This window comes from Chroicocephalus ridibundus, chromosome 1, assembly GCF_963924245.1.
Source record: "Chroicocephalus ridibundus chromosome 1, bChrRid1.1, whole genome shotgun sequence".
NCBI classification, from domain to species: domain Eukaryota; kingdom Metazoa; phylum Chordata; class Aves; order Charadriiformes; family Laridae; genus Chroicocephalus; species Chroicocephalus ridibundus.
The window spans coordinates 147,225,558-147,246,338 of record NC_086284.1 but is presented as its reverse complement, the minus strand read 5'-3'; the positions used below and the strand labels follow the sequence as shown (position 1 = coordinate 147,246,338).

At 35.7% G+C, this 20,781-nt stretch overlaps 1 protein-coding gene across 25 annotated transcripts in view; it reads left to right on the top strand.

The window, feature by feature from the left end:
• C2CD5 (C2 calcium dependent domain containing 5) overlaps positions 1 to 20,558 on the top strand; it is a 76,660-nt gene extending 56,102 nt beyond the window's left edge. For 18 of the 25 annotated variants that reach the window (XM_063357782.1, XM_063357773.1, XM_063357818.1 and 15 more), the window contains 14 exons: positions 235 to 421; positions 1,456 to 1,620; positions 1,951 to 2,091; positions 4,980 to 5,043; positions 7,892 to 7,953; positions 8,984 to 9,082; positions 9,706 to 9,795; positions 10,556 to 10,643; positions 11,721 to 11,807; positions 13,272 to 13,322; positions 14,342 to 14,443; positions 15,283 to 15,473; positions 18,102 to 18,248; positions 18,996 to 20,558. In XM_063357782.1, coding sequence (XP_063213852.1) covers positions 235 to 421; positions 1,456 to 1,620; positions 1,951 to 2,091; positions 4,980 to 5,043; positions 7,892 to 7,953; positions 8,984 to 9,082; positions 9,706 to 9,795; positions 10,556 to 10,643; positions 11,721 to 11,807; positions 13,272 to 13,322; positions 14,342 to 14,443; positions 15,283 to 15,473; positions 18,102 to 18,248; positions 18,996 to 19,127 — 1,606 coding nt within the window. In that variant the 3' untranslated portion in view covers positions 19,128 to 20,558. The remainder of the gene's footprint in view (positions 1 to 234; positions 422 to 1,455; positions 1,621 to 1,950; positions 2,092 to 4,979; positions 5,044 to 7,891; positions 7,954 to 8,983; positions 9,083 to 9,705; positions 9,796 to 10,555; positions 10,644 to 11,720; positions 11,808 to 13,271; positions 13,323 to 14,341; positions 14,444 to 15,282; positions 15,474 to 18,101; positions 18,249 to 18,995) is intronic. The other 7 variants (XM_063357790.1, XM_063357944.1, XM_063357955.1 and 4 more) reach the window with 2 other exon arrangements.
• The last annotated feature ends 223 nt before the right edge of the window (positions 20,559 to 20,781 follow it).

Genomic DNA, 20,781 nt, shown 5'->3' with positions numbered 1-20,781 from the left:
ATAGGGAATATTTTTGAATGTTTGTGAAGGTTATGTATTGTTCTGTTTTAAATTCCCATCTTCCTGATGGGAATTTAGTATTTTACAGGATTTTAAAATACATTAAAAAGAAACTGTTTGTATTAGGTTATAGAATGAGGGGAAAAATCAAAATACCCTGTGATCACTTTCAGTCTTCAGCAGTCCATTAAAACTGTTTATCTGCTGATGTCATGTACTGTTTTATATTGTCAGGTTGTGCCGTCTAAAGAAGAAAGCTCAAGCTGAAGCAAATGCGACATCTATCAGTAATCTTTTGCCATTTATGGAATATGAAGTGCACACACAACTGATGAATAAACTTAAGCTGAGAGGAATGAATGCTCTGTTTGGGCTGAGAATTCAGATCACTGTGGGTGAAAATATGCTAATGGGGTTGGCAGTAAGTACAGTTTTAATCTCGGATTCTTTCGCTTTCTTACAGTATTTTTTCAGGACAGAAAGACATACAAGTGTTGTGGAATTCAGAGTAACTAGAGATATTAAAATGTCATTTTAAGAATAAATGAAGTGAGAAAAGGCATGAATGAGGTGTCTAATTGCTGACAAATTAGGACAGACTATCTTTCAGCACCAGAAAATGTAGATTCAAGTATCTAGAAAATCTGTTAAAAGACAAGTTTATTAGAAAGGGAGGAAAAGAAACTTTAAGTGGCTTAATAGCATAAATTATAGAAAAATGATTGTGTTCTTAAAGGCCCTGTCAAAGAGACCCCTGTTTCTCAAATTGCATTACAGTTCCATGACAAATAAGGTCAAGTTTCTCAATAAATCTTTTTGGTTAGTTGCCAACAAAAGAAAGGTCTGTTGCCTCTTCTTTGGCGGTGCTGAAGAAATAGACGATAACTTGGAAACGTCTTAGAGATAGTAAAAAAAATGTTCGTTAACAATATTTTCTAACCTCATTCTGTCATGTGGGGTTGGAATAGTGAAGTATGCTCCTTCTTCCAGCATCAGTATAAGAGGATGCTTGGGTAATGTTGACAAGCTTGAATGTTTTTTTTTTGTCTGAGCTGATGATCTGTTTTCTGTAAATAGAAATAGGATTGTCACAACTTACAGTGATACTGTAAATGGTTTGGCCGAGTTTTAAATCCTTGAAGCCATCACTTGCCTTTGCAAAATAGACTAGGGCAGAGGTTTTAATTCATACTTTGCTTGGAACTTTTAGGTAAGTGAAGAGCTCTGATGCGGAAGAGACCCATGAAAAGGAGAGAATTTATTAAAAGGATAGTGGGGTTTTTTTCCCATAAGTGAACAGCAGAGTGAGATCCATTTATTATGGGAAGAGGACAGGCTGTAATGTGCACATCACAATCCTGTCTGTTATAGCATAAGCATTATGGAAAACTTGATATGAAAATATTAGGAGGACATGTTTTTGTAATTGTCACTTTTCTTAATGACTTCTAAAAGTCTGCAACAGGTGTGTACCTAGCAGCTTTGCCAACACCTGGTGGTATTCAGATTGCTGGGAAGACTCCAAATGATGGCACCTACGAGCAGCATATATCTCACATGCAAAAGAAAATAAATGATACGATAGCAAAAAACAAGGAACTTTATGAGATTAATCCTCCAGTAAGTAAAGCTTTTATATTCTTAAAAATAAAGCATTCTGAGTCAAACAAATATACACCATGTATATCCATGAATTCTTATTGACTGAATCATTCAGAACATAAGCTGTGTTTTAATAGAGATTCTAGATTCTTTTCACTGTATTTTGGGAACCTGTTGGAATTTTCAGATCTCTTAAGCCACATATCAATCATTTTGTACTTATTTTAGATTTATTTCTCAGTAAAATTTTCAGAATGCACTGATTCTTGGAACTGTTATCAAATTGCTTGTAAATGAAGTTACTTCTAAGCTACATAGAACAACTGTTGATTTTTATATCCTTTTTAGGAGCTACCTGAAGAAGTCATTGGGTCTCCCATTCCAGAGCCAAGACAACGTTCCAGGTTATTAAGATCTCAGTCGGAAAGCTCTGATGAAGTTACAGAGCTAGACCTTTCACATGGGAAAAAGGATGCTTTTGTCTTGGAGGTGATAAATATTTTCAGTACTCATTTTCATACTTCTTCTTAAATATAGATTAAAAGAATGGAGAAAAGTTTTCTTACTTATCTCCAAAGACAGTTCTTAAATTGTATATAATTTTTTCCATTTTGTATCAGTAAAAAAATGTATTGGATTTTGCATTGTTTCTCTTTTTCTTACTCTGTTTGCTTAAAGCATAGCTATATTATGCCTAGGGACATATCTGAAAAAAGATTGCCCTGCTATTCATGAACATGTAGCAATGTCTAGAATAGTAACTAAGAGCTGTTAAGAGATGCCCTTCTGCCTACTTCAAGTAGCTGTCATGACTGATCCAAAACATAAATTTTTGTATACATTAAGGTTCTGTGTTGTCACACTTCATATTTAGCAAAGAAAAAGCTCGTATATTCTTCCTGTGTCAAAGCTTTTAGTGTTGTAGTTGGATATTCAGAATTATTATTTTCCAGAACGGGTAGTATTCAAAGCATTCAAAAAAACACAAGCGTCAAGAGAGCACATAAAAGAAGACTTTGCTTTTCTAAATTTCAGCTGATGCTTTTCAGAGTTAAAGAATTTACGACTTCAGAGAACACTTTCTAATTCTTTCTACAGCTACAACTAGAAACAAGTACAACACCTGTAGATAAAGAACATACATTTCTTTTACCTCTTTATTCACTAAAATTCAAAGATGTGATTTTTAACATTGTACAGTTTGAAGGAAAGGAGACAAGTACTAAAGAAGGCTAGAGTTTTGATCATCTTCTTGTAGATGCAGGTATTACAAATACCTGTCCTAGACTAAGAAAAAGGAAACAATTTAATTAAATTAGAGCCTGTAATTGCAGCGTAAGGTATGTTCAAGACTTTCCTTTATGTTACTCTTCACAAATCACTGTTTTCATAGAAAATAATCTGGAAGAAAGGTTGTAGATAGGGAGAGTGAGAGAGTGCTGTAACAGCAGTTTGTTTGAAAACAGAGGTAAGAAAGGAGAGTGAAAAAAATAACAGGTTGGGAGGGGTTGGTGTAATAAATTGAGATTGGTTGGTCCTTCTGCTCTTTGAGTACATTTTTGCTCTCCGGTGCATTACAGGTATACTAGTATCAAAGTAAGTAAATTGGGAAGTCGCTAGAAGTAACTTTGATGCTAGTTAACTCTCGCTTTAAAAAGAAATGAGGTCAGTTTTCATCAAGTATTTTTTGCAGCTGGTCTTAACAGGTTTTTGTTTTAATATCATCAGCTGTGTAGACTGACGGGATTGGAATTGTATCTTCAAAACAAAAGTTATGATAGATGCCGAGGCACTGTATTGAAATGCATGAGCCGATCAGAAAATACTTTGATAAATGCAAAAAGGGGTCGAATGCCTTTGTAAAAAAGAGAGGGTTGTGTAAGGCACAAAAAACCCCCAACCCAAAGACTGTTCTACTGCAAGAGACCCTGTGGCCAAGTTATGAAAAATACCAGAAAAACATAAGCCCAGCCTCCATTTCACTTCTAAAGGCTGTCAAATAAAAGAGAGAGAGAATAATAAAAGCTCATCATACTTCTGTCCTGTTGCCTCCTAAAGAAGCTTGATACATTATAAGCAAGGATCCAATAATTGAGGACTGCATTATATAGTGCAAGCAGTGTTCATCTCTTGTTTTTGTAGTTTTGGAGAATTCTTCCTTCTACCTTGTTTATTAACTGTAGTATATGCACTTGGGGATAGGAGGAGATCCCCATGTGGAAGGGAGAAATGTAAGTACACTGTAGTGTACCATATAATACATTATAAATGGTGATAAAGTTAGCAAGAAAGATGTGATGTTTAAGGACTGTCCTTTACTGGTTTACATTATGTGAATGTGTTGGTCCTAGAATATGCATTCCTGTGTTTTGGTAGTTCAATCTTTATTTATAGAAAAAAGGACTTTTAATCTGTGGAACCACTTACTACTGTCTTTGTTGAGAAATTGGGTATCAGAAACAATATTCCAGGAGCTTTAGTGAAGCTCCTGACTCTGACCTTTCAAGAGTAAAATCATTGTTCACTGGGAATGTCTAAGAAAAAGTGGTAAAAAATTCTCTGTGGTGAGGAAATGCTAAAAGATGCTGGGAAAGCAGTCATGGCTGTCTATATTTTTTTCTGGGGGCCAGGGGGAGAAGACTCCTCCTCTTACTTTGGGAGGAAGAAGGAGAAACAATACCTGGCAGAGAGCCCTTAATACTGGAGTGAAAATATAAACAATTTTCAAAATACTTGATTAGAAAATGTTGGAAGTTAAACATGGATCTCTTGCTGATCAGTAAGGCAGAATGAACCTAAAGACACAACACAAATACTTACAGAAGTTAGCAGGGCAGCTATCCTCTCAGTCTGATCTAACATAACAAAAGTCTTTGAAGACTGGATGGAGTAGAGTTTATTTGGATAGGAAAAACTAATACTAAGCAAGGTTTTTAAAGTCCTGGAAAGATTTGTATGTGTCATTGGAATAGGCAGAGAACGATCACATCAGTATAATACAGACCTTATGAGAGCTCTAGTAGGCAAAGGTCCTTAGCTGGAAAAAATTTTAAGTTGTTGTCTGGAACCTTGTTCAGCATTTTAAACTGTTCAAAAAATTCTCTTTTTTATCGTTCTGGTGTTACGTACTGCAGTTTCTGTGTGTTCTGTGCACATTGCTTTATTTTTAATACAGTTTAATTAAGTGAACTATTTTTCAAGTGTTAAGCATATCATAGGCTGCTAGTTAAGATTCAGAGGTCTTGGTTGATGGAATAATTTTTTAAAATCTAAACTTAGCTGCCAGATATAGATCTCTTGATGCAAAGCTTTTACATCTTTCTGAGACTTACGACTGGAACAGCAACCTGATTTTTCTCAATTATTCCTTTTTCCAGATTGATGATACAGATGCAATGGAAGACGTACATTCTTTACTGACAGATGTTCCACCACCTTCTGGTACAGTTGAAGCCACATTTTTCCTATTTATGCTGTAGGCTGTGCAAAATGACAAAATAGAACTGGCTTTATTTAAAAAAAAAAGAAAAAGCTCAAGAGTAACAGTGAATCATAGAATCATAGAATCATAGGGTTGGAAGGGACCTCTGGAGACGTTCTTGAAGTGTTTGAAGTGTTTAGCTTGTCAGATATACACGTGAAAAAGAAGTCATTAAGCCTTTTATCAGGATTGTTGCTTATTGAAAGCTGAGGTAAACACAGTATTTGTGTGGCATTTTGTAGCTCACTGATACGTAAGGTTGTTGAAAATTTGCTGTTTCTTTGTTTGGGTATAGCAATCGGATCTTTTCTACTACTATAGCAGTTTCTGAATGTTTTTAGGCTGAATGGTAGGTTTGAGGGTCAATGAAAGTAGAAGTGCAGACAACAGAATGGTCTTTAAGTATTTGTAACCATATAATGTGATATATTGGTGTTATAATCCAAAAATGTTATCTAAAGTGAGCAATTTGCCCTTCCAGCAGTCCAGTCCAACAAGTGCATTTGTATTTTCCTTGCTTTGTGATTCTGCCGTATTGTCAATTTAAGTCTTTGTGTTCACTGCATTTGTAGTCTTTGCTGTTAAAAAGGCAAATTCTAAAATGTTTTGGAATTCTTAAATCATCCACAGCATTTTTGTCCAAGTCAGTATTGGTCATTTTCTGTAGAAGGCAGTAAAGTAAAATAATAGAAATAGAGTAGTTTCTAATTATCTCAGTGTTTCTTTTATAGATGTATTCTTAAAAAATGTTGCAACTTGAGAATGTAAAACTGATTAAAGCGAATAATTTTCAAAATTCAGTCACGAGACTTGAAACGAATATCATCAAATCACTTTGCAGTATGAATACAAATGTTGGGACTGCATTGCTTGCAATAGAGATGTCCATTAAGTTGTCTGCGCTTAAAAATTATTTAAGAACCCAACATAGGGGTGTGTGTACTGAATCCCTCAATGTTTACTTGCTGATAGGGATCAGATGAGAATAAGCACTGCATTAATGTAAGAGCGAGGGGGGCGCCGGGGGGGAAATACCCCACAGAATAGCATGCAAGCAGTTCATAGTTCAACAGCATCCTGAAAGAAAGTTACTGTCTTTGTAAACAATAGCCTTTGACAAACTCTTCTATGCATTTGGCTATTTGCATTTTGAGTCCGTGCGCATCTTCAGTGTTCGTAGAATTTTGCATCAGGATCTGTACCCTTAGAAGAGTCAGCTTCTTTTGTTTGGTGTGGATCAGCTACTTTTTCCTTTTTCTTATATTGGGAAGAATAGTGAGTCATTGCTTTGTATCAGTCTTCTTTGTGCTATTTGCTTTTTATAACTTTCGTTACCCTGCTGTTTAGTCATTATACTTTTTTCTTTCTTTGTCTTTTGAAGTCTTTGTTAGTAAGTGCTACGTATTTGCACTCAGTCTCTAGGTAGTATCTTTAAAGCATCTCTAAGCTGTCTGTCAAAGGTTAGCTTTTTAGCTTTTCCTGTCACACCTTTTTAATAAGTTTCCTTATTATTCGTACGTAGTTTGTCTCTTAGAAGCTAGGCTGAGCAGTAGTGGAATTTGGGTGTTTACCCATTCTGCAAGAATGCTGAAGTGTATCTGGATCGGAGCTAAGAAACTTCTTTGAATGGTTGTTCCTGCTGAGGACCAAGTAGTCAAGAGTTTTCTTGTTTTGTGGGTTCCACAAGGAGTGCTTCCATGAAGCAGTCAGGGACCGTGTCTCACTAATGTCTTAGCATGAGATGACATGAGCTACCCAGTCTCCATTGGGAGCAGCTGTCACTGTTGCATTTCATGCTATTGTAGCCTCTCTCATTTTATCAGGAATAGCGTGGCCAGCAGGAGCAGGGAAGTGATCGTGCCTCTGTACGCAGCACTGGTGAGACCTCACCTCGAGTACTGTGTTCAGTTCTGGGCCCCTCTGTACAAGAGGGACATTGAAGTGCTGGAGCAGGTCCAGAGGAGAGCTACCAGGCTGGTGAGGGGTCTGGAGACCAGGTCATATGAGGAGAGGCTGAGGGAGCTGGGCATGTTTAGCTTGGAGGAGAGGAGGCTGAGGGGAGACCTCATTGCCCTCTACAACTACCTGAAAGGAGGTTGTGGAGAGGTGGGTGTTGGCCTCTTCTCCCAGGTGAATAATGACAGGACCAGAGGAAATGGTCTGAAGTTGTGGCAGGGGAGGTTTAGATTAGATATCAGGAAGAATTACTTTACTGAAAGAGTGGTCAGGCACTGGAACAGCCTGCCCAGGGAGGTGGTTGAGTCACCATCCCTAGAGGTATTTAAGAAATGTCTAGATTTGGCACTTCAGGGCATGCTCTAGTGGCGGAGATTGTAGGGGTTGGGTTTTTTGGTTTTGGTTTGGTTTGTTGGTTTTTTTTTTTTTTTGTGTGTGTGTGTATGGTTGGACTCGATGATCTCAAAGGTCCTTTCCAACCATGAAGATTCTATGTTCCTCAGCATGATGACGTTTCTGGCCTTGCTTTTTGGGGGTTGAAGAAGTATTCAGAATAAGAATTCTGTAGTGAATTAGAATTTTAGAGTTCCATCTTTCCTATGCATTTTTTCACTGCAGTATGAATAACAGAAAGCATGTGTTTCTTTTCTATGTTACACTGTATTCTTCAGATGCTACATTTGTTTTTTGAATGTTGGTCTTATTTCTGGTGTATTATTGAATATTCAAAAACACATGAGGGGAAAATACTTGCAAAACATTAAGTAAGGTCATATATGTTTTTTTTTTTTTTTTAAAGTATTTTTGTATTTCAGTGTGCAACATAGATTTCCCCCAATATTTTCTTTACAGGTTTTTACAGTTGCAACACAGAAATTATGCCTGGTATAAATAACTGGACACCAGAAATTCAAGTAAGGTTATTCAAAGAAAATTAACACTTTATTTTCCAAGTTGTGTTGAATTATGCTGTAGTAATTTAAATATATATTAGAGGTAACTAATTTTTAAAGATAAATTAAAAGGATACTCTTGTGTTAGAAACAAAAGTAGTATTTTGGTAAGAAAAATAGGATATGAGAACCTGTTTCTTTGTGGGGTTTCTTTTTAATGCTGTTATGTAAAGGAGAACCTGATACAAAACCCACAAAAATTAGAAAATAACTACAGTAAATATGAACTTTAAGGTTTTGGGCATTCTTAAGAGCTTGGCTAGGTTTTGAAGCCTGTTAAACAAATTGTTGGCTGTTACTTAGCGTGAGATACTGAATATGATACCATTAACAGCTTAAGATAAATAAGAATTAGATAAAGCCAACCCAGTGAGTAGAGAAAAATTCCACTTATTATTAAGTTTAAACACTTTGGTCATGTTTGTACAACACAATTCAGTCTTACATAGAGAGTTTAAACAGATCTAATTGAGTTTTTATATCTAATTTGCACAATGCAAGACTTTGCTTTGCAGATGCACAGCTCAAACCTAAAAACAATGTAACTGTACCAGCAGCATGCTCTCAGGTTGATGGGCTTGCCTGTGGTTTTGTATGTGACATTCCATTATTGTGTACATTATTGTACACAATTAACATAAAATTTTCAACAGCAGTTAACAGAATATGTAGCAGGTAGAATGACTTCTTTATGAAGGAAGCGAAAAGAATGCAGAATATTTCATATCTTTCTTAATCACTTGTTCATATACTTGTATACATTAGTTCACAGAAAATTTGCCCTTTTGTTTGTAACATTTCATGAGTAATAAGCACTTTACTTGACTTACTGTTGCTACAGTTTTTTTCCTTTTCTTTGAATGCTTCTCCCTGTACTTTCCCCCCTCCCTCTCCTTGCATTATTTCCCTTCTTTATGAATTTGTTCTGTTTTTAATATAACATGCAGGCATATATTGAAAAAAAAAAAAAGTGTGTTTGTTTCTAATTCAGATGTTCACAGCAGTAAGAGTATCCAGATTAAGCAACATTAACCTAACAAATCAAACCCTTAATAAGAACTTTAACGATCTCTGTGAGAATCTGTTGAAGGTAAGAATCCCATTTCAAACGTTTTTCGAATTGTTCAAATGGAAGCAAAATAAAATCAGGCTATACTGAAAATGTTGTTTTCTTCATAATTACTTTTTGGAATTAGACTACAAAGTGTGTAGATTCAGCCTTCTTAGTATAGTAAGGATTTCCAAAGCTTTTTGATTCCGCATGAGTCATTTGACTGGTAGCGTACTCTAGAAATGGAGATATCACAGAATCATAGAATGGTTCGGGTTGGAAGGGACCTTGAAGATCATCTAGTTACAACCCCCCTGCCCTGGGCGGGAACACCTCCCACTAGACCAGGCTGCTCAAAGCCCCATCCAGCCTGGCCTTGAACACTTCCAGGGATGGGGCATCCACAACTTCCCTGGGCAACCTGTTGCAGTGTATATAAAGACTGCTACACAGTAGATTGCGTTCTATCCTGACTTTTCACACCTGTAATTTTTCTTCAAGAAAAAATTAATATGATTAGATTATTGTGATTATTGATATGATTAGATTAATACGATTAGATTATTTTTACTATGAAAAGAGTTTTGATCTTTAATTTCTCTGAAATAAACCATACCTTTTTTTTTTTTGGAGTAACACAAATAATGTCTTGTATTCAACAGAGCTTGTATTTTAAACTACGATCTATGGTTCCCTGCTGCCTTTGTCATGTAAATTTCACAGTTGCTCTACCAGAGGATGAATTAGTTCAGGTAAGTATGTAGGCATGCCAGTTTTGGCCTTTATTTAACGTTTGCTGCTCAGAGTAAACTAGGCAAGGATTTGATATACTAGTATGTCTGGTGAATTCTGAAGTAAAACTTAAGGCCATAAAGTTTGGTGAAGAAAAAGGATTACCTATTGAGTTCACCGGTTTTGAGAATCACGGGACTACATGGCATTTCATGAGTACAGTGCATCTTAATAGTGTGTATCTTTTTAGTTAGATAGGAAACAAAAAGCCCTGACTAGATATCCATTAAAAGGTGTTACCACATACATTACAGGAATATGGCACACTGGTTTTCTAAGTATGCTGTCATTATAATTGACTGATTTTTTTTTTTCTTGCTGTTTCAAGATGATGCAATATACTTCATTATTTCGAAAAATGTTTTCTTTAGAAGTATAGCATCATTCTTGTGTTCAATTAAACATCTCTTTCTCTCTTACAAATACAATGATAATGAGGTTTTACGATTCTTTTTTATGTCAGCTCAACAAGAAAGAGGGAAAGAACTGATGAACAAAATCATGTGAATGTGGGACAAACACTGTCAGGTGTATGTTCTAACAACGGACTTAAGTATTACCTTTTATGCTCTGTTGTGAAGGGTTTTTAATATGTCTGCTTAGGCGATTTTTTTTCCCCCTATTAATTGTCTATGGAAAAAGCTGTCTTCTTCACAAAGTTATTTTTGCAGATTGCATGAGAGATTGTTACCTAATACAGCATATATTTCTGATTTGCAGATTGCAGTCACAGCTGTTGCAATTACATTTGACAAAAACCAAGCATTGCAAGCCAACAAAGCCCCTACAGAAAAATCACAGCAAAGAGGTAAAAGTTGTGAGGCATGTAAAAATAAGAGATAATATTTTTCTTTCCTATTTTTTTCCTCAGTACCTAATGAGTCTACATCTTAATTTCAGTTACATATACACATTTTTAAGGGGAGGTTCTATAAAATGATAAAGTTATAACATGGAGTTTTTTAGAGTTCGTATGTGTGACTTCCAGCAGGATGAGTTACTTATGAAGACCTAGGTATTTCCTTTATGTAATCAACAAACTTGTAGCATGAAAAAATGTTTGGTGTTTCCTTATCCATGTACCATCTTTCTTTGAGTGTTTTTCTCTAAAGAATTAGTGTAACAGATGACGACATTTCCATTGATTTTGAAACATGTGGTATAAGTCATTAGAGAATACTTGTTCTTATAAGTACCAAATTTTCTCCTTACTTCGAGAAGGCAGAAAATAAATTATTCATAATACTTGGAAAAAACCTTAAAAACCACCTTAAGTAGGTCAGTAATATTTTTGGAGATCAGTGAAGCATATAGCATTATGTAAGAAATAGAAGAGACTGCTGCAATCTGCGTATGTCATCTTCCTAATGAAGCACCATCTTGCACTAGAAATTTATGTCTGCAATCTGGATATGGGAATTTAGACAGAACTTTGAAGATACTCCATTCTGAAGAATGGAATTAGGTATTAGAACAGAGCCATATGTTTATAAAACGTTAGTTATACCTTACTTCTTCAATGGTAACAGTAAATTCTTCGTTTTCTTTTAAATGAAATAAATCAAATGTTCCTTTTTGCCATAACATAGAGTTAACTCGGATCCAACTGCAGAATCAAATCTAAGATGCATGATTTGACTTAATGTTTTTTTCCTGTAAATACTAAATCAAATCCAGTTCAAAAGAGCACAAGTTCTGTTCAGTTTTGCAGCTGGATTTATAGTCAGACACCTAACAGTTCATACAGAACTGCATCACTATATGCATATGCTGAAAAAATTTGTTTCAGTCAGACCTGACTAAGTGGAATCTGTAGTGCTTATTATTACTGGCAAATCTTATTTTGAGGGTTAATTATCAATTGTGTCTGTTTTCTTTGTTGAAGCATCTACAGACAATGAAGAGCAGCTACAATTTCCATTGGAACTTTGCTCTGATCCCCTTGCTTCTCAACCATTCTCACCAGCGAAAGGTCAGTTAAATGGACAAATGCTAAGCTATTGTTTTTTACTGATTTTGAGTTCTGCTCTTTCACTGTTGCAGTAGCTTTAAAATACCTGTACTTTCACATGCTTTAAATACTCTTTGATACCTAGGCATAACGGATATGTTCACTCCTAAAGTCAAATTTATTGAGGGTCACATAAGATGGGTTGGCTAATCGTTCTGTACAGATTCTCTTGTAGATTTCCTGTAGTTCTTCTATCTTTGCATTTAGAGTATTGAAAATGCTGCAGACCTTTGTGTGTTGGATGTCATTTAACTTAAAGAATTATAAACTACTTAATAATTAGGCTTGCCTCATACTGTGTTGCTTCTGTAAATGGCCCATGTAAAGTAACTCCACGTATCGTCAGCCTCAAATAATTAATCTCACAGTTTTCATGGTGGGAAATACTTTATCTAGGAAATGCTGGTTGTTCAGCTGAGCAAAATTGGATGCAAATTTTTTTTAAGTGAAAAATTTAATTTTACCTGAGAAAAATTTATTTTACCTGAGATACACCTGCATTTTAAGAATGGTTGTCACAGTTCTTCTATGACTGTATATGCAATTAGGTTGTCATTCATTGAAATTACCTGTCTTTACTTCCTTCTCCATTGTTCGATTATCTACCCGCTAAAATGCCTAGTGATAGGAAATCTAGTATTTGTGAATTATTGTAAATGGTCTTTTACTAAAATGTTAAAGAGCTCCCTCTTTTGCCCATTGCATAAGTTGTATAAAGGAGGGTGCCTACCACATTTACTTGTATTTTCAGAGGTCAGTTTAGTTTCAGCAATGATATTCTTACTGCTTAGGGGTTTTTTTATTATTTTTGTGCATTTGTGTGTGTGTTACTTCTAACTGGTCACATTGTTATACTGTTAACATTAATTTCCAAAAAGAGGAGCTATCCAGAAATTTCTGGCTGGTGCCTTTTCACTGTTACTCGACTGTGCTACTTGTCTAATGGGCAATGACCAGTAGAGGGTAGCCTGTTCGCGTAGATCGCTTTTCCTGATGTGCCTCACATTCTATATTGTGCTGTACGTCACTTTAGAGGCTCTCACCTAGCTAATTATTTCGTCTGTCATTTCTTCACAAGTACACTCGAGGCTTCATTGTAGTTACGTTTACTTAGCAGCTTATTTAATATATTGATACTTCCTTTACATACTTTTCTGTAAGGTGGTTATTTTAAAAATATTTTTATACAACCTTATACAGTAGTGATCTTTGGTAAATGATCATATTGTAATTTGCAAGACAGATTTAGTAAAGTTAATGATTTATACCAATTTATTATGTGCTATCAAAGTACATAGTATAGTATATATAGATTTTTTCCTCATATTTTACTCCAAATTTTTTTATATAAGAAGAAAGCTGTTGTGCTGTACTACACGGCTCTGCTCATGTGTTATCTGTATGGAATTTATTTTGTCTTACTAGAAGCCCTGGAGGGTGCAAGTTCCCACACAGGTATTCCTGCGACTCAGAGAGGTGAGTTTACTTCATTTAGCCATATGCCAGAACAGAATGAGCATTCTTGGGATATTGGTATACTCTTTTTGGATGTGTTTTAATCCAGGAAGTGTTTACTAGTTAACTGAGAATGCATGCTCTGGTGTGGCTTAATGATATCATAATATTTTGATGTGGTTTTGAATTACGAAAGTCAGATTTGTTAATAGCAACAGTGTGTCTCTGTCAGATATATTGATATCGCTTTATCTGACAGAAAAATAGTTTCCTGAGAGAGAGCTTTTTTGCTTGTCTTAATTTGAAGTTAGCATGTGTTCCTTCCGTTTCTTCAGGATAATGAAGAAACGGTGTTTGCAGAACTTTTTTTTTTTTTTTTTTTGGATATACGCAAACACCCCTGCAACTAATACCAAAAGTCATAGCAGAAACAACTCTACTTCTCATTGTAATGATAAAGGGGCGGGGGAGTATTGGAGGGGGGATGCTGGGGGAAGTACAGTGTTTTGTGAGGAAAATTCATTTGTGTTTAAAACCAAGGTGTTGTTTCAGCTTGTGACTCTTATCCTCACCACCAAACCTTTTTTTCAGTCTGTACATTAGATATTGATAAAGATAGTCAGGAAGTTTAAATCATGATCAGCAGCTCTTCGTGAGGAAAAGAATAGCAATGAAAATTAAAATTAAACAAGGCTTAAATAAACTTAAAGAAGCCAAACTTAATAGCTAAAATGAGATTAAAAAAATAATAATAATCTAGCATAAGTCATTAATGACTGTATTTGCATGTTTTTTCAGTGATGAAGTCCCAGTCAGGCAGTTGGTTCACAGCTGGGACATCACCAGAAATCGGTACATTGGTTTGGACAAGTCCAAACCTATACTGTAACTTTTTCTTTAAACACACCTGGAAAGGGATGTTTGTTCTCTCTCAGACACAGATAATTTCTTCCACAAAAGGAGCATTGAGATGAGCAAGAGACATCATCCATATTTTTTTTTCTTTGTTTTTTCTTTTGTTTTTCTGTCTGTGTTTTCAGCAACGTCAATTGATTACAGTTCCTTTGCAGACAGATGCAACAGCTGGATAGAGCTCATTAAACTGAAAGCTCAGACCATAAGGCGCGGATCAATTAAGACAAGTAGGCGGCTGTTTCTACCACGTTATGATAATCTGAGACATATCTCTGATTTCCCAGTGGTGAATAGTGGAGTTCCCTGACCAGCAATAGTACTGCAGATCACATGTAGAATGAATACCTGAGTGTGAAAACTGCCGACATTGTTAATGTCTGTGTAAGCTAATATAGGGTTTATGTACCAGTATCATAAAAAGAAAAATATAGTATTTCTGTTCACTTAGTAAAAATTAGTTATCAATAAATGTGTACGCCTACTAATTATATAACATACACTGCATGGATGTAGGTGTATGTATGATCTTGGAAAATTTTTGGTGAGAAACAGGAAGCAATCACCAAGGTGACAGTCAAGGCAATGGTCACTAAATTAGCAAGTGGTGAGTTATTTTTTAGTAGTTCTTTGGCCACAGGTCTGACTATCTTGCTTAAATTAGCAGAGATTAATATCTGTTTTAACGGAAAATGCTGCACTGGGGAAACACAACAACTTTCACACTTCCTATAATTTGTTCCTCGGGCAAAATACGTATTTCAAAATGTTGGCACTTTTTTCTTTACCTTCACTTTATAACTGATTGTTGTATGTGCCGCTACTCGCCTCAATGTTTTCCTTTGCAGGAATGCCACTCTTCCAAATAAATTCCATTTCAGCTTTTTGTCTCCTTTTGCATGCATTGCATGATAGTTTCCTTTCTCACGTGATATGGCTGAGCATCACAGGCAGCTGAATGTTGTCACCAAGCTATTTGGAAACCATAAAGAAGAGTTTTTGTGTTTTGAGAAACTGTAATAGATCTTACTTGATAGTTACTTTCTCTTCTTTTTTCCCATCTTTTCAGCTGCTTCACTTGAGAAAGCAAGTCCATTGGCTGAGGGATACTTAAAGCACCGTTCTGTTCCATCGTGTGCCAATTCTACCGTCTCAGTTGTTAAGATGACACCTCTTTCTTTTCTACCTGGGGCAAAAATAACCAAATATCTTGGGATAATCAACATGTTTTTTATACGAGAAACCACTTCTTTGCGTGAGGTGAGCTGTATAGCAGGGTTTAGCAATTTTTGTTAATAATAATAATAATAATAATAATCAAAGGGTAAGTATCTGAAGATGTTTGAGCCGAGGTATGGTACAGCAAAGGAATAGAGATTTTGTCACTTGAGGGTAGGTGCTGAATGGGGAGTAAGTCACATTGCACTGCTCTTGTCGCAGAGCATATAGAGCTGCTTTGTGTTTGGCAATGTTAGGAAGGGGTTACTTAACCATTGCCACTGTTGTTGAATGTAGATATAACACTAAACCAATGAGTTCTTAAACAGAACTATTTGGAAAAAATAAATCTTTGACTGACAGTGGTAGTTGGGATCATTTGAACCCAAAACTGAGATTAATTTAAATGCCAAAAAAAAAAAGAATCCATTCTTCTCTCATTTAGCAAGCTCAATGATGAACTTTCACAGTGTATTTGGATTTTAGAATTCATTGGTTAATACAAGCTTTCCCATATGACATATAACTATTATGCTGATTTTTACTATTACATTCTGTGCATTCTCATAACATAGCTCTCTGTGATGAATGTCTAAAAAGCATGCCATACAGCCTGTAACCACACAAGCAGCTTAGAGGGTGTAGCTAGTGATACTCAAACAATGATCCTCAGGCTGGATCTGGACAACAGATCTGAGCATGAGCGTAATCCTTCAAGACACGTTACTTACCGTTTTCATGTCCTTTTGGAAAGTAGCTGCATCCTTCTACAATTTCTGGCCACAGAAATAGAACATACCTCTTGCCTGGTTTGTCAGTGCTCTTTCTTGCTAATTACACATTGGTAAAATTACATAGCAGATTTTAAGAAAAATTATCAACCTTCATAAAATGAGTTATGAGCTCTCTAGATACAACACCTCCATGAATTTCGGACGGTTGTACAGTTTCTGTGGTACTGTCAGTGTGATATTTCCAGCAGTTAATTTAAATCTATTATCAGCTGCATGGGCTGACTTGCAAACCAGTTTTAATGCTAGTTGCACAGTGTTGCCCTCAGGCTGTAACAGAGTCAAACCAGAGTGGTCATTGTATCCAACTTGAGCAATGTGTTTCGGATTCTACAGAAAAATAATTAGGAGCATTTCTGTTTGTATTGCTTTATGGTTTGCTTATGGTAGTTTACAGAATATTGAAGCCCGATGAACGCTTTCATAAGCTGAAGTATATACCAGATACCGTGCTTCAAAAATTAATGATAATTTTAAGTCAAATTTATCCATTGCTCTTGGGTTTTGCTGTTTACAGGTGTATATTTCTAATATTTTGTTATCTGTTGTCATCAAATTCTGTACTAGGTTTATAATATTCAGATTTTTTTTTCCCCATCGGTTACTGTAAATTAAAACACTTGGACAAACCCAAAATTTCATGAGGAATGACAAACTTGTATTGAAATTTTGATTTCTGGTGGCAGTTGACTTGATTCATGCTTTATGCCTGGATTGGTGAAATTATACTGGCCTTTTGTTAATTTTCATCCGCAAGATATGTTTCCTAATATCTTTATCAGTCTGTTCAGGGTAGATTATACTTTTTCCAGTAGATAGGAGGGCAGTCCCTATTTGTTGAAGTTCAGCTTAGTTAGCTGCCTCTTCTGCCTACCTCTTTCATTTTCTCCAGTGTCGCGCACACATGTGGGAAGTCTAGTGGTCTTGCCTCTCACTTTCATTTTGAAATGTTACAGATATTTTAAACCAATATTGAGCTCTGTTTCATCGGGATAGTCCCTTAGTTTTTTCTGTGGATTTTTATTGTTTTGGTTGGTTGCCTGGTTTTTGTGTGTTGGGTTCCCCACCCCACCCCACCCCCAGCGTAGTTGCTCACATTCTTTATAAAGATTGCCTAGGAAAAAAAAGTGCTTCATTGTTTTCCTTCCCCTCCTTTTGCAGCAATTTAAATTATTTAGCTTGGAACCAAAGAAGTAAAAATGCCCCCCAAGCACCATCAAGTCAAAAAAACTTCACTAAACGGGATGGCTAGAAGTTCTTTTGGGCTTCAAGGGGGGGGGAAAAGGCTTGAGTAGCTTGTTTGTCAAGTCTCTGCTATGTCCCTTGCTTACTTTGTATTTTGAGGGATCATTTCTTTAGTGAATGTTGAGAACGAATGACAATCATTAGCATACATGAAGTGGCAGTGACCAAAGGTAGTGGTCACTCCTTACCAGTAATTTCCAAGAAGTCTAAATCTCTTTTAATCCTCAGGAGAAATGATTCTTTATCTGCTTTCTAGTTATCAAAAAAAAATGATCCTTCTTTCATCCTTCCTGATGAAAGGAAAAAGTCGTTATTCAACTGTCATTGGAATATTATATGTTCCTGCAGAGGTATAGGAATGTCTGAGAAATATGACTGTATGTAATATACTGACTGCCAATAATTCCAGTCACGAATGAATAACCTACTTGTGATTCTTTTCCTGAAACAGTAAGTTTCACTGGTCTGATTTTTAACTGTGACCCATTAAACAGTGAATAACTTTTAAGTTCTGTACAGTATACCATTTAGGATTTACTGAAATACTCAGCTGATAAAAATGTAAGAAAAGTATTCAGCATTTTGTAGCTATACCTAATGTAAAATATATTTTTTTTTTTTTTTTCCATTTTAGGAGGGTGGTGTCAGTGGTTTTCTCCATGCTTTTATTGCTGAAGTATTTGCAATGGTGAGAGCTCATGTTGCAGCTTTAGGGGGGAATGCAGTTGTCTCATACATAATGAAGCAGTGTGTTTTCATGGAAAATCCAAACAAAAATCAGGTAATTTATGATATGAAATACCAGCAGTATTGTGATTAGTATGACACAAATCCACATTTTATGTATTTAAAAAATAGCAACCCTGTAGAGCCATGTCTGCATAACATTTCTGGATCTCTGGTCATAATGTTTGTTTAAAGAAGCCAAGAGCATTCTTGAGCGCCTGAGTTAACACAAAATTATGAATGTGCTTCATAAATACCCAAATGGGTAAAAATACTAAGTTCACTAGAATTAAGTAATTTGCAGGACACAGTTGAATAGTAGTGCTGAACTTACTTAGCTTTTCTGGTATTGCAATGTTAGGATTTTCATCCTAACCCCATGTAAAAATACCTGAGTAAATAAGTAAATAAACAAAATACCTGCTGTAAAATGCTCCATTTTGGACATAAAGAGACAAAAGTTCATTGGTAAAGATAACAATGGAATGTGGTTGTTTTGGTACATGAAATATGCTCAAAACAGTAGTGAAAGCAAGCGTAGCTAGCTAGATACTTCATTTGCGGTGGTCTTACGAGAATCTGTCTACGTGTTTGATATCACACAATTGAGTGGTTGTGAAAGGAAACATGGCAGAGGTTGCTTCACTAATACATTCTAATAATTTGTCCTTCTCTAATCCCCGTTGACTTTTCTATTATCTATCTAGTTGTATCTAGCAGATATAAGTAAACATGAAATACTTTATTATTTCATGTTCGGTAACTGTGTATTGTCTTTTTTTTTTTTTTTTTTTTTTTTCAGGCTCAGTGTTTAATAAATGTCAGTGGCGATGCAGTCATCTTCGTACGTGAATCTGAGTTAGAAATGTTACCAGTACAACCTTCTACAGTTACTTCTCAACCCACAAGTTCTGGAGGAGATGTCACAACGTGAAGACAAAAAAGTGAAATAGTGTCTGCCAAATATAAAGATTATTTAAAATGTGGGAATGTTTAGGTTTGCATCTTCAAAATCAGTATCTCCCCATAACATTAATAGCCAAAATCCAAGCCAATCGCTATACTTCGTCCTTTAACTTTATGTGATAGTCAGGGCAGCATATTGGCAGGTACGCTCTGATCCCTTTGTTAGAATTACATGCCCCTGTGAAATCTAGTCAGCAGGCGAAGCACTGATAGAACGTGTGGATTAAAATAGTAGGCATCGCATGGAACTGTGAAAGGAAACAAAAATTCTGTTGCGTTTTTCAGCTGTTCAACAGGACTGATAAGTTGTAATTCAGAACTGTTTCTGAGTTTGCATATTGTGTTAGCTGATTCTCAGCTCGGTTTAAAAAACAAGAAGGGGTTGGGTGGGGGATAACTGAGAAGCCTGTATTAGCAACCCTTGCCGAAGGCACAAGAGATTTGTGTGCAGGCTAAGAAAATGTGGGCTGAAGTCTGAACTCTTAGATCCTAGAGTGTGAAGAGGAAGAAGCAGCACCACCAAAAAGTCACAGTTTGAATTTCTGCACAGTACAAACATTTTTCAACAGCAGTTTGTGAACTGCTGATTTACTTTTTTTTTTTTTTAATTTCTACTATACGGCATATGTTTCAAGGTTTTTTTTGCTGTTTGCTTTTGTTTTTAAAAAGGTGGCAGATCATGGTGCTGTGTTCCTAGTTATCCCCATGGTTAAAAAAAACAACCAAAAACGAACAAAAAGTTCCGAAGTTGTGTTTGGTGCTGTTATAAGAGGTTCACTTCAATATTGCCAAAACAGATTTTTTTTTTTTTTTTTTTTTTTTTTGGTGCAAGATTCTGTGAAAGAATTACCCTGAGGTTCATTTTCATAAGGCACGATGTCTTGCAAAGGTGACATAAACAGTCCTCCAAAAGTCAGTTATACAGCGGTATACTCCAGCCTCCTTTCTGTTTAACGAGTTGGAAATGCCTGGCTAATTAGAGATTGATGTATATTTGTGATGCTGATTTTTTTTTTTTTTTTTTTTTCTTCCCAGTACAGTAGCTGGGAAATGAAGGTACCACAAAGAAAGGAAATTTGTCATTTCCAGTAAATGTCTGAAAGGCAATGATATTTTAGTGTAAAAAATGCAAACTTTGATCTGAAGATGCATTCTTACTTAATTCTGACAATACCATATGTGGAACTTGAACAAACGTGTAAACTTGAATGTAAATACTCTGCTTAGTGTTGAAATTAAGCAATGGCATGAATATTTGTTAAAACTAATTATTTCATTGTAAATGAGCATGAAAATCATTCTTGCACAATAAATTTCTGTATAAAATTTTATGTGTTTTTATATGTGTAATAGTTAAATGTGTATGCTGGATACATATTAAAGATGTCCCACCCCCGTTCTCCTCAGAGGAACATTTTTTTTTTTTTTTTTAGTACCGAATGTTTACAACCTGATTATTTAAAATTTGGAGAGTTAATTATCTTTAAAGTGTTTGAATTGGGTGCTTACCAGAACACTTTACGCGTACAGCTAATTGTCTTTCTAAATTCTGTAGCTGTTGCAACCAAAGCTGCCATAAATTAAGTTGCCTGTAAATAGTTGCAGCTCTCTTGGTTATTTTG